Source organism: Pteropus medius, unplaced genomic scaffold (assembly GCF_902729225.1).
Source record: "Pteropus medius unplaced genomic scaffold, Ma_sr-lr_union100, whole genome shotgun sequence".
Lineage (NCBI taxonomy): Eukaryota > Metazoa > Chordata > Mammalia > Chiroptera > Pteropodidae > Pteropus > Pteropus medius.
The window spans coordinates 6,245,350-6,259,357 of NW_024349225.1; the positions used below are offsets into that span (position 1 = coordinate 6,245,350).

The 14,008-nt window shown below is 47.1% G+C and overlaps 1 protein-coding gene across 4 annotated transcripts in view; it reads left to right on the plus strand.

Annotated features, from left to right (window-relative positions):
* Positions 1–150: 150 nt before the first annotated feature.
* Positions 151–14,008, plus strand: part of RGS8 (regulator of G protein signaling 8) — a 33,033-nt gene continuing 19,175 nt past the window's right edge. The window contains exons 1-2 of one of the 4 annotated variants that reach the window (XM_039881625.1): positions 151–279; positions 12,275–12,348. In XM_039881625.1, the coding sequence (XP_039737559.1) occupies positions 172–279; positions 12,275–12,348 (182 nt within the window). In that variant the 5' untranslated portion in view covers positions 151–171. Of the gene's footprint in view, positions 280–11,072; positions 11,163–12,076; positions 12,149–12,274; positions 12,349–14,008 lie in introns of those variants that run through there. The other 3 variants (XM_039881627.1, XM_039881626.1, XM_039881628.1) reach the window with 3 other exon arrangements.

The window sequence follows — 14,008 nt, forward strand, 5'->3', positions numbered from 1 at the left end:
GAGTGCCCCCCCTCCCCTCCCTCTGCCTCCCCGCCCCCTCCCCTGCCACTCACTCTTTCCCTGTTCAGGAGATGCAAAGCCTGAGAGGAGAGGCGCCAGAGGGAGCAGCACATTGCAGCTGCTCTGCTAGGGGCTCGAGGTGAGGTGGCTGCTTCTCTGCCAGCCTCTCTCATGTACCAGGAGGTGGCTGACTCTGTCACTCAGGGCTTCACTGAGCCATGCCCGGCTGGGCCCTGCGCCAGCCACACCTTCCCAGCTGAACTGCCCACCACCAGACAGGTAAGAGAGAGCAGCTCCTTCCTACAGGGCCTGAGGGGGGTCCCTCAACTGACTGTCCAGAGCCTCGATTCCTGCTGGGAGGTACAGGGGACCTTAGGGCATGTCATGATCCTCTTTTGTTCTCAGACAGAGCTCCTCACAGTTGGTTAAGCCTGTCATCCTTGCCAAGACTGGACATGTCCATTCTTCAGTGGGCACCGTTCAGTGGGTGCCAAGCTGCCAACATCCTGTTTTGTTCTCCCTTCTCCTTGATCCTACCTCCCCAGGTCCCCTGAAACCTGCTTTCTGGTCCAAAGGGATGCTGTTTCTCCCTTCCGATGCTTTCAGGGACTCTGAAAATACCGTAGGTTGATCTCTAGACTAGACACTGTCTCTTTTAGTTTCATTCAGATCTTTTTCTGCTGTTGTTTTAAGTGAGTCGCCTGCACAGCAGTTTGAGTTCGCACAGCATCTGTTTTGTTTCCAGCCAGCGTGTAAGTCTCTGGTGTACTGGTGACACCTTCCCATGCAGAAGAATTCACAGCCACAAGGAGCTGGAGGGAGATTAAAATACACTGCAGGTCACCGATTTCTTTTTTTCCCCCAGCTTTATTGAAGTAGAAATGTCAGATAAAATTGTAATATATTTCAAGTATGCAACGTGATGATTTCGTATATGTATGTAAACATTGTGAAGGGACTCTTACCGTCGGATTAATTAACATGTCCATCAGTAGGTCACCAATTCTTTTTTTTTTAAATTTTTTTCCAAATTATTATTATTTATTATATCATACAAGTCTGATATAAAATCATAGTTAAAATTTTGTTCACATTCTGAATTGTTTTTTTAAAATAAATTCTTAAAACTAGACTTGCCGGATGGGACCAGGGTTATTTTTTTGAGATGTAATTGACATATACCATTTTGCTAGTTTCGGGTATACAACATAATGATTTCATATATGTATATATTACAAAATGATCGCCACAGTAAGTCTAATTAACATCCATCACGACACAGAGTTAAAATATTTAGGGGGTGGGGCAGATCACCAATTTCTAAGCAGTGAGTTAAGGGCATAGTTGCTGCTTACAGGAGATGATGAGTCCCTGGTGTCAGCTAAATGGGTCCCTCTCAGAGCCATGTAGGTAGAGACTTTGAGAGGTATAGAGGAAAAGAGTAGCTTTTCTCTTTCTGCGTTAGATCCACTTAGTATCGGTCCATCGTTTGACTACATCCTGAAGACGTGGCTTTCGGGTCTCATAGATCTTCATAGATCCTGATCTTGGAGTGCTTTCAATCTAATGACATAAGAAGGAAAGCCTACCCTATTCTGCCCCTAGGGTTATTTTTGGACGATTTGTTCCTGCAGATTTGGAAAACCTCATGGTCTCTTGGAAGATGGGGGAGGTACTGGAAAGGGGAGAAGTGAAATAACTTATCACGGATCAGATAAGTGGTGGGGGAAAGTTCAAAGCTCGAAACGTGGTATTAGGCTGATGATGGCTGTTATTCATATTTTGGGACTGATAGCTCCATGAGCACTCAGTCAATACAGCCAACTGGTTTTTATTAACCATCATTTACTGTTTGCTCCATCCTTAGAGTGGGTTTCCTGGAAGAAGATCAACAGGAAGTGGGGTGAGGGGAGGTGTGAGGATTAGATCCTGTAGTGTGTACCCTGTGGCCCAGGCAAGTGTAAGCAGCTCCTGAGGACTAAAACAAAACAAAACAATTTCACACAGTGCCTAACATGCCAAGGAATGTGAAAACATCCTCATAGTCTTTTCCCAGTTAAATTAAACCTGCTAAGGAAGCCAAGGTCTTTCTCCCAGGGGTCAGTGAACTCTGACCTGAACAACGGGGTTCGTTAGCCACAATAGCCATTTTGCAAATGCCAGATACTCTCAGAAGACTGAGCAAGACCCATCATATTTCCATTAATAAAACCTCCAGCTATGGGTCTCAGGGATGGGTTAGCAGCAATAAGTGCCCAGCTTACCTCCAAAGATTTTTATGAGGATCGACTAAAAGAAATAATGATAGCTCCCAGTTATCAAGAAGCGCCAGGCAATTTGCTAGGTGTTCTCCCTACATTATGCTCTTTAATCTTCCCAACTCCTGAGAACAAACTGAGGCCCAAAGACGTACAGAAACCTGATCAAGTTCAGCTAAAGAAGTGAAAACATTTTTTAGGTTGTGACTGTGCCATACAAATGCATTTTGTTGTATATAATGACTTCATGGCTTAGAATTTTTGTCCCGTTGATCCTATCCCAAGCTCTCTGTTTTGTGCTTTGTTATTTCTTCTTTGTCCAAACACCCATATCTCCAAAGATGCTAGAATGCTCCTCACTTCCCCTCTGCGTCTTGGGGATGAGGATATTTTTCACTGTCGAAGAAGCGTCAGCATTCTCATCAGGACCTTTATCAGTGTGCTCTGTATGGAATTACTAGAAGGTTTTTGAATTCTTCAATAAAAGGTCCTAGAAAGGAGATGGATCTCCGAAAAGCTGAATGGCTTAAGGAAGATTCCAACTGGGCCTTATCTCTTAAGGAAAAGTGTCAGAATTTGCTCAGCATCTTTGTGCATCAGAGCGCACCCACACAGCTCTGGTCCCTCCTCCCACCCCCGGTACAGGCATTAACGTGCACCCGGCAGAACCCGAAAGCAAGGCGTGTCATTTCCCAGAGGGCTCTGTGGAGGTAGGGGCAGATCCCAAGGGGTCAGCTGTTCCCTGGAGGCCGGGTCTCCACTCCACGATTTCCTGCTCCATGATTTGCTGCAGCCAGGCCGGTCCCTGGGTCGGATGGCTGTAGAGTTTCCTGTTTTCATGACTCTAGGTGGCTGGATAGAATGGGGCTAGGAAGGGAGGACATAAAGGCCATTGGCTGAAGTCTTTAAAAATGAAGGATTAGAAAAAGCTTATTTTATATTCAGAGGAGCGGGAGCATGCTGAAGCTGCTTTCTGCCCACAGCTGTAGACCCTGACGGCAAATGGTAAAGCTTTTGTTACCGCCTACCAAGGGGCAGAGAGTGATAACCAGTGCCCTGGCACTGTGTGATGGGAGGAGAGAGCCCATTTCAACTGTGGCAGTGCCTCGCACTTACTTCTCAGCCCCAGGGCCTTGAAAACTAGGTCCCCCTGCTTCTCCATCTCTACCCTGTTGCCTCTGCCTCTGCGGCCTCTGTTCCAATCTCCATTTGGTGCTGGGCCTCTGCCTTCTGCGACTCTGATGCTATCAATGTGACTTCATGTTTTCATTAGGCGGAGTAACTTACAATCCATGTGGGCTTATATATCTCATTGAATTCTTACAATAATACAGGAAGTTGACATCGCCTAAGTCATTCTGATTTTAGAGATAAGAAAGCAAGGTCTTAAACCAAGATAACCTAGCCATGATGGGGCAGAACTTGAACCCTTGTCACTCGACCATGGACCCTATGCCATTTCTTTAACTCCACACTGCCTTTTCTGGCCAGCATCCTGCACCAAATGTGGTCTCGCTCACCTGAACATGACTGGTTCAGTTAAGTTCAGCAAACATTTACTGAGTACCTTCTTGGGGCCGGGTACTATGCTAGGTGTTGGAGATGGAGAGATGAAAAATATATCTATCCTTTACTTATGTAATGTAATGTACCTATGTTTGGCACATAGGATATACTTAAATGTTAGTTGAATAATGAATGAATAAATGAATAGATACACTTTCCTGCCCTTGATGACTTAGAATCTGGTTAGGAAAAGAAAGTTGCAGGCAGCTAACCATCCAGGTGCAGTGGTAGAGAAGTACGTACAGAACCTGGGTGTGCAGGGGAGGCTGCTTGGAGGAAGTGGTCCTGAAAGGCTTGAAGGATGACTGGGCATGGGGAATGGTAGAAATGAGACCCAGAGACATGGAGCCCATGTCACGTGTGCAAGATTGTGAACAACGTGGAGTCGTTGGAGCAGGATGCACACACCAGGGGGAGTGGAGGGTGACTCTCAAGGTAGACAGGATCCAGGCCTTGGGGAATTTACGTCTCGGGATTTTTACTAAAGCTTGAACTTTATCCTTGGGCTCGGGGGCGCTGATATCTTGTGAGAGAAGAGAACATAGTCGCATTTGTGGTTTAAACAGGTGATTCAGGCTGGGTCACAGAGACCAAAGACCATAAGGACATGAACCAGAGATCGTGGACCAGTGGTAGGTGAGGATCGAGGATGGAGAGGAAAAGACAGGTGTGAAAGGCATGAAGGAAACTTACTCGGTAAAATTTGGTAATTGGTTGACTATAGGAAATGAGAGAAAAGGAGTCATCTCTCATTACTTCCCTCTTTCTCCTGGCTTGAGTTATTCAGTGGATGGTGATGCCAGAAACTGAGACCAGGAATTCTAGAGCAAGCCAAGTTTGTGTGTATGTATGTAATAATGTATGTGTTGGCCTTGTGCAGGGAATTGGGGCAGAGGAGAGAAATAAGAGTGGTCAGGAAAAAGAGAATGCCAGACACACTCATTAGGTATTTGCATTTTTTTGCAGGGGATATCTGAGGGGTATGTTCGGGCCACCCATGAGCTATAAAAATCTATACAATTGGGAGAGGGGCCAGAATTAGAGGAAAATACCAGCACTTATGGGGGTGGGGGGCGCAGGGGAGAAGTGGCCAGTGAAGGAGACGAAGGGGAAGCGCAGGTAGGAGAGTGTAAGGCCATGGGGATTGAGTGAGCAGAGATGCCGGGGTGAGTGGTCCCCTTGGCAGACGCAACAGAGAGGTCCATGAGGACAAGGGCCATCGGGCCACTGGATCTTACAACACGGAGGTCGCCATGTCAGGGGCGTGGGAGGGACGGAAGCCAAGTTGTGAAGGATCGAGGAGGGGGTAGGAAGTGGGGACACAGAGGATTCTTTCAAGGGACTTTGCTGACGTAGGGAGGAATGGAGAAGAGAATATTTTTTGAAAAATTGAGTTTCATTTGTAAGTGTTATTCTACACGGGAGAAGGAAGGAATAAAGATAGAGGAGAGAGCAGGTAAGGCAGGGGAGGTAGGGAAGGATGGGCTCAAGGTCCCCTGGGGAAGGATTCACCTTGAGAAGACACATCTGAGAGTGGTGGGAAGGAAGTAAAGATGTGTGTAAACGTGGAATGGTTTGTAGGGGAGAAGATGGGAAGGGAGTTGAGACATTTCGTCCCTGAGACCTCGATGATCTTGAGGAAACAGGAGATCAGGCTGTGGGTGTGGGGAGGGTGGTGTGCGTTGCATGAGCCCTTTGCTTTCTCTGTACTCTGGCTTCCTGCCCATCACCTGCCTTCACAGAAGCCATCTGGCCACTGGGAAGCTAATTTGTAAACACGGAGTTCACCGTTTAAGGCGGAGGTTACTATCAAAATGGAGAGGTTTGGGAAATAAGCAAAAAGGTCATCATTTGCATCCTCATCCAAGTTGACTTATTGTCCTGGATTCTGGATGTGTAGACCGGCGGCTCAGCATTGGGAAGGAAAAATTTAGTTGGGTTCTGCCCCCAGGAGCTCTGAGCTTGAGTCCTGGCTGTGCCTAAAAGAAATATGACCTTGGGGAAATGATTAGTTTAGTTTCCGCAGGTGGTATCCAGGAATCATACCTGCTCTAAACGTCTATGAATTTTAGCAGTTTCTCTCTTGGAGCCACATAATAAGTTTTGTTTTTGTTTTTTTTTTTCCTGAAAATTGATTTAGACATGGGGAAGAAAACTGATAGCGGAATAGAACGGAAACCATTTTCCATTCGGATTGCGCCCTTCTTCTGTATTCCGGTTTCCTTGCATGAACAGTTTAGACTTTGTGTGATCATTCTCCTGAAGCCCGTGTTGTCACTGATCACACTGTTTAAAAGAATTTTATGCGTAACTTCAAACAGACACAAGTCGATGAGCCCCTATGGACTATCGCCCAGCTTCAAGGCCCCACACTCCCCACCTTAAATGACTTTAAAGCAATTCCCAAATAGCATATCAGAGTGTATCTCTAAATATAAGGATGCTTAAGAAAAAAAAAATAACCTCAATATCAATATCACACCAATATCGATGTCTAATCCTTGCTCAAAATTCCCCAATTGTCTCATAATATTTTTGTATGGTTTTAAATTTGAATCAGGATCCAAAGGAAATTTCATATCTTGCATTTAGTTGATGTGTTTCTTAAGATTTTTTTTAACACTCATGACCGTGGTTGGAGAGACAGTCCTGTAATCCTATCGTGTCTACAGATTTTATGTCATTTCCCCCAGTGTCTGTATAATTTAATTTTAGAAGACCTAAGGGACAGTTGCAGTTTAGACACCAAAGCCTCCTAAATTTAATTTTAAAAATCCTTCGAGAACACCCTTAGAAGTATAAAGACAGTGAATAAAGGAAAGAGGATAGAAAGAAGAAAAATTTCCAGCGCGCGGTAAGGAGACAAAGGAGGGCTCAGGAGGAAGAAAAGAAAAGGAAAAAAAGTAACAGAGATGACACAACCTTCCTATCCACCAAGAAGCGTGAAAATCCTTACGCGTTTCATACATTTTTGTATCACCTTGGTCGGCAAGTGGTAAAGACGAGTCTTTAAATAATAACATTCTATTTATTTAATGCATTTCCCCAAACAGCTTAGCAATGAGGTGAGCAGACATCCTCCAAGTAATCCTCTAGGCAAAGTAGAGAAGTAGCAAGAATTCTAATTCCCATTTTACAGATGATGAAACAGTCGATAAGCCTAATAATAGTGGCTCACACTAAAAAGTCATTTGCTGTTACTCAGGCACTGTGCTAAAACTCAATTACGTGATCTCCTTTAATCCTTTTAACAAGCCTAAGACTTGTGATATTCGTTTTTCCCGTCATTAAAATGATGCTCAGAGAGGGAGAGAATAACTTGCCCACATTTACAGCTCTAGAAAATTAGGGAGCAAGGATCGAAGCTCAGGGCTGTCAAACCCCACTCTTCTTTTTTCCAGGTCAGTCTACTCTCCCCTAAATAAGCCATCTCTTCCCCCTCCCCACCCCCCATGTACTCACTCCCTGGCAAAATTCCCTTTAAAGGGAGACTCAGAGCATCACCAAATAATAGTGTACAGCGTGCTAGAATTTACAGAGCATTTTTCTCCCTCACGGCATCTCTCATTTCTTTCTTAAAATCACCTTGAAAAATAGACAGGGCAGGTGTGTGAATCTGTGTTTTACAAATGAGGAAATTGAAATTCAAAGGTCTTGGTTGTGTTAGTTATCGATCGCAGAACTAGCGAGGGTAGTTGGTGTCAAAGAACTAGTTAACAGCAGCGTAAAGACTAGAGGCCTTTTCTTCTGATACCAGACCCTGTGCTTCTTGGGTTCTCTCTGCAAACCTCATGGGCCCGTAACTTCGGCTGCTGACTTCTTTCTCTGTCCCCTCTGATGTTCCATGTGAGAAGTCGAGCAGGCTTATTAGAAATTAAATATCCGATGCTCGAACTGATGAACAGGAAATGAGGCTGCTAATGCTCAGAGGAATGAAACCAAGATGCTTTTTTTTTTTTTTTAGTAGAATTTTGGGCCAAGTGGCCTCTTTCTGTCCTTCCCTTCCCTGTGTCCTTCCAGTCTCCATGGAAACCCCAAATCAATGCAGCATATGTTGATTCATGTTTCTACTGTTACTAGGAAGCTACAAAGTGGAAATTGCTTTTAAAAGATTTGCGGAGAGCTTTAGAGTACTGACCAGAATTCGAATCTAATATCTGAATGACTGTTTTATTAAAAGCTTTTAATGTGGTATTATCCTAGGTAGTACGTTGATTAAATAAACACACAGGGGGGCATTTGGCAATAAACCTCCTCCATTACTATCATGGCTTTTAAAAATATTATATCGCAGACTTTAATTCCTTTTATCTTCAATTTAATTACATTTTTGTGGCCTGTGTGATGACACCAGGTGCTCCTTTGCTCTTGATTAATTCCACGTTGCCCTGACCGGGCTGTTGGGAATAATAGTTTGCAAATGCCTTAGGTGCCCGTGCCACTGCCTTTGAGTAGCAGTAGGAGGAGGCTGACCTTAGCCTTGACCTGGAGGCTGCAGAATTCTAATGTGCTTCTGCCATAAAGAATCTTTGGTAGTTTTCCAGAATTTTTTTTTTTCGTGAACTCAAAATCAAAGTCAGCCGATATTTATTAAATGCCTGCTCCGTACGAGGCAATGGGGATTGCTAGCAAGGGGAGTAAATCATGGAATCTTTCTGGAGCATGTAGTCATTTGGGAGGTTCAGGAAACACATCACAAGGGCGAACTACAGACCGTGACGCGGGGCTGTCAGAGGACCACACAGCGGTGTGGTGGCGTTGGGATGGAGACGTTCCTTCTGATTGAGGAAGTTCTGAAAAAGCTTTGAAAAGGAGAATTTTTACCTTGGAGGTATTGGATTTTGAGAAGGAGCTGCGAGTACACACACACACACACACACACACACGCACGCACAATTGGACAGGTAAATGGGACCAAATTATTGGACTGTCAGGCAGGACAAGGTGCTGCAGTGGAGTCCATTAAAGATGATTATATAGATGATGCGGAGGCAGTGGCATCTGCGGGATCTAGAGGGGTGGAGCTGTCAGACGTCTAGAGCAGCCGTGTAGAGCTCAAGACAGGCAGGACCAAAACACTGATTCTAGAGAGAAGCAGTGGCTGGTGCCCGAAGAAGTGGGTTTCCCAGGAGGGTGAGTGCAGACTGGGAAGAGCAGAGAGGGGCAGGGCAGCTTGCGAAGCCAGAGCAGGGCTCGTGATGACTGTTTTAACTGGGAAAAATCATGCACTGCAGCCAGTGGAGACATCCTGGTCCCAGTCTGCAGCCAGCGGGTCAAGAGCAATCACCAGCAAAGGGTCAGAGCTCTGTATCCCTGGGCCAGGCTTCAAGTCCAAGTAGGTGAGTGCCTTTCTCATTAGCACTCCAACCTGCTTGCCTTTTCCTGTCCCTCTCCTTCAGGAAGGGAGACCATGCTAGAATGCCTACCCCCTCGGTTCAGCTTAATTTACCCCCTGGAATTCTTTATGCACCTGGCTCTATAGGAAGGGAGATTAAGGTAGAGTCCTCCCCTGAGGGGGGGCTTGTACTAGGTCTGTGCTTCTCAAACTAGGGTGCTGTGTGGTTACTCCTTGCTGTCTAGGATTGTTTGGGTTTAAAAACATGTCTGGACCAGTTTTAGTTTTCTCTTTTCCATTCATGCTAGATGCATGTCCACACACCTTTGTCCCTCTGCTCTTTACATCTCCGTTTTTTCTTTTAAAACTGTATTGTCATATTATTCTTTAAATGTTTCGGTTGGTTTATTGACTTCCTGTGGCTCTGTTATTGCTCCGAAGGCTAATTGAAGAGGCTGATGCCTGGTTCAGGTCAATCGGCCTCCACCTGAGACTTGGGCCCATCTGCAGCCCCACCCTGTCTCCTCAGGGCCTTTAAACCCTGGGTGCCGGGCCGGGCAGCACGAGACTCGCAGGACACCTTTACCCACCCCTTTAGCACTGTTGGAGGAGTCACTGACGACACCACCTTTGCGTTAAAGCGCAGGGCCGAGCCGAGGCTGCAAGCAGTATGTGTGGGATCCGACAGCAGCTCTGCCACTTATAAATGGCTCTTCTCCGTTTCTCCGCTGTAAAACAGGGATGATGAAGATGTAGGTCTCGTAACTTCGTTGTGAGAGTTAAAGACAATAATGCAAGGGCAGTGTGTAGCACAGTGTCTGGCACATACTAAATGCTCATTAAACGTTAGCTTTGTGAATGGAATCCGGGGCAGGTCCACCTCATGGTGTAAATTCATCGTAGGTTAGGGGAGTGCTGCCCAATGGGCTTTTTTTTTTTTTACTTGGTTTACCACCTCATGATTATCGCAGTAGGTTAGGGCTGCCCAATGGGCTTTTTTTTTTTTCCGCCAGTTTACCTGTATGCCTGTTTCTTACGGTGTAGTGTGCCAGAGAAATGTCCAGAAGTGAAGGATTCTCTTTATATCTGAATTCTGCACCTAGCTTGCATCGAGGTTAAAGACAGGGGTTACAGGAATGGAAAACACTTCTTTTGCATCTCATTTTACCACCCAAAGTTCCCTTTACCTAACAGAGGGGCACTGTGGACATTTTCAGAGAGAGACAATGAGTCACTGTGGAGGCAGCATCAGAATTTTGATTCATCCTATCATCAGGCGACGTGTGGTGGTGGCAGAGAACCATTTCACTGCGAGAATTCAGGTTATGCACCAATAGCTCTGCCAGGAAAGACTGGGACCCGGCATGACATGGTAGAAAAAGCTCTGCTGTAAGTCACAAGAAAACGAGTTCTGGGCTTCGAGCTGCCTCTTAGGTATCGCGTCACTCAGGAATGCCACCTTTTCTAGCCTCGGTTTTCTCATCTGTAAACAGGGATAATAAGACTGTCTCTGACTATGGCTTGGGTTTGTGGAGTGAAGACACAAGAAAATGCTTTCTACGTTGTGCAAGGTTTACCAGATGGAATCGAATACCTTTATGAAAAAGCCATCAGTTGCCACAGAGATGTCTGCTGCCTCTAGCAAATATTGTCTTCTGGGTTTCAGAAATGCCCTGCAGCAAAGGCTGGGTGCATTTGGAGCTAGTTCCAGCCTTAGAGACCTAGAGTGGAATAAGGAGGAGCTAAGCTTTATCCCAGGACAGTAAGTTTGCAAACTTGAACGTGTGTGTATCAGAATCACCTGGAAGGCAGGGCCCCATCTCCAGAGTTTCTGAGTCTGTAGGTCTGGGGGTGGGGCCTGAAAATTTGCATTTCTAAGGCATACCCAGGTGATTCTGATGCTGCTGGTCCAGGGACCACACTCAGAGAATGACTGCACTAGGGGAAGCAGGAAGAGGGAGTCCTCCTTCTGACATGAACAGGCAGTGTGAAGTTCCATGTGGGTAAGGCGGTTTGGAAGAAAAAACGTAGCAGACAGAAAAATAGGGATAATGTGCAGATTGGGCAGAACAAAGGAAAAAGTCTCACTCTGTAACAAATGCAAGGAGGGGGAAGTTGCTAGGTGATGGATGAGGGAGAGAGGTGAATTTCCACTGTAGGAAAAACCAGGTGAGGGGCAGGAGCGCAGAGTTGGAAATATACATGTTTGGGGAGGTGGAAATTTCTCATTAAGAAGTGAGGAGTGGTGTGGTTGGGGCCGAGGGGTGGGAGTGGAGAAATGCCTCTGAGTGTGAAGAGGAGAGCTGAGATGCGGCGGGGGCGGGGAGGGGGGTAATTAATTTCAGGGCTGTGCGGTTTGGCTTGGTAGTGCAGCACAATGGAAATTGGGAGGAAGGGGGTGGAATTTAGATGTGTGACCTGCCCGGTAGTTTTCTTGCTCTCTGCATTTATCACATCACATCACACCCAGCAAGACAGCCCCCCTCCTCCTGGCTCATTAGGAGATTTGATTCAGCTTGGCTCCTGCTGTCAGCAGCTGTCTGGGGCAAGATCTTTATGCTCCCTGCTCCCTAAGCAGCAACCAGCCTTCAGCCAGCAGAAGAGCTCATTAGAAGACGGACCTCTGGACACTCAATTTTCAGCACATCGGTGGCTGGAAAGAGTTAATACCTACAGCTTCGCTGCCCCCTGCACAGCCTCTGGGTGCGGAGGGAGGCAGCTTTGGGCTGTGGGGACTTCTCCCTGAGCTGCAGCCAAAGGACCAGGGAAGCGGCTTAGTGAAGCCGAGGAAGAAGGTGCGGGAGGAGTGCCAGGCGAGTTGTGCTCAGGGACACCTCCTGCATCCTGCCGATGAGGATGGGTGTGCAGACCAAGCCCCGCGGCTGAGCCGCCGCCCGCTGGGTGTGGACTGCTTCAGTATTTACTGGCTGTAACAAGCAGGGAGAGGAGCTTCCATCGGGCGCCTGCCGCCCGGCTCCAGCGGTGGGAGGCGTATTGTGCATGCATGCGTGTGTAGATGTGTGTGCGTGCGCGCGTGTGCCTGCGTGTTCATGCACACATGCCCTTCACCCGCCAAGGATTTGACTGCTAAAAGAAAGCTCTGCTCTTTCCCCAGAGCTCCTTAGCCCGCAGCCTCTCTGACTCTCCCGTTGGCAGAGACCCGCAGGCCATGAGGACTGGTCAAAGACAGTGAGTATGGCTTTTGCTTTTCTCTTTCCTCTCCGGGTGCCCGTGTGGGCTGATTGCATTATCCATATTTAATTAACCTGCCTCTCCATATTGATTGCTTTCTCCTTACTGAGGCTCTTAGTCTCTCTTCCCCTCTTTATAAATCACTGCTCTTTGCTTTTAGCCTTTTATTTTTCCTTGAGTATCCTGTTTCCATTATGTCCCATCCTGTAGAGTCACCTATAACTTGATGTCCACCGAGGAGGGCACATGTGCTGTGGGTACGATCACACCCTTGGCCTTCCTGGGCTCTGGGTAACCCTGAACTCTGTCCCCCAAAAGTCAAGGGCCGAATGGAATAAGAACCCCAGGGTACTGGGATGAATGAGGAAGCCGGGGTCAGAGAACCCTGCAGACTCTTCTTCCATGGGCTCCGAGGTGAAGCTAATCCAAGGGGTGGCGGAACGTCTGAGGGGCACTGGTGGGCAGCGCTGGATGTAGGAGAGAAGCAGGCATCTAGGCATCTCCGGCAAGCCAGTGTGGGCTAGCAGTGGGGATGGGAAGAGTGACGAGGCAGTGACAGGAGGCCTGGTGATACCTGCCCCAAACGACCTTGCCTGTTGTCCCCGTGGGTGGAAGTCCCCTGTTCCACTCAGCTCCAGGATAATGAAGGCGTCCGGCATGGGCATGCCCGTCATCTGGGGCTATATCCCAGAAGGCAGAGAAGACGAGGCTTAGATGCCCCAAGTCATGATTTCTAGAGACCCCTAAAGCTCTAAGGAGCTTGGATTTCCTGACTTCTGAGCCAGCAGGTATATGCAGGGTTAGGAGAAGAAAGAAACAGCCCAGCTGTCAGGGGCGCAGCCCATGTCAGTGGCCTGGGGGTGAGCCTTAAGTGAAGTCTACCTCATTTTTTTTTTTTTTTTTTTTAGTTTTAACAAAGAAATCTTTTTATTTTATTAATCATGGCACTATCAGAGAAGGTATTTTAAAAAGTCTTTGTGAAACATTCCAGGTAGTATCAAAATAATTTAAATGAATCTTGTAGGAGCCTTATCTATCTAAATTAGGTTTCTTTCCAAATGGATTCTATGTTTGGTGTCAGGGTTCCCCAGGGGGATCCCTTTATGGATAGGCTGCTGTCTTCACGTGTTTCTTCCTATCAGTTCTCTTCCGTGGAAACAAAGGTTTTGTAGCCGAGAATGGGCCCTCAGGAGAGAGATTATCAGCGGATCAGCCCTCGACCTCTATATCCCCTTTCCCTGAAGTCCTTCCTGCCTCAGGTCAGAAGCGGGCCAGTCCCGGCTGAGGAAGGTCAGGCGGCTTCCCTGTGGGCAAGAAAGAGTGACTCACATACTCTCATCTTCAGCCTCTGTGGGTGATCCCTGCAGAGGAGCAGGCCGGTGTGTCAGTGCCTGGCAAGCCTGCCTTGGAGTGATCCCATCTTCCTCCCGTCATGCCCTCCCAAGGCTAATGCACTCCCACCTCTGAGACAGGTTCCAACCTTGGAGGGAAGTGAGAATCAGAACAGCAGCCAATCAAATGGTTCTGGAGCAAGCGCTACTCCCACCCGCCCACCCTCACCCCTGGCTGGCTGGTCACTTGGGCCCCACACAAGTAAGACAAAGAGAACAGTAATTTTTGGCTCACCAGGCCCATGCCTTTCTCCCCTGGGGCACAT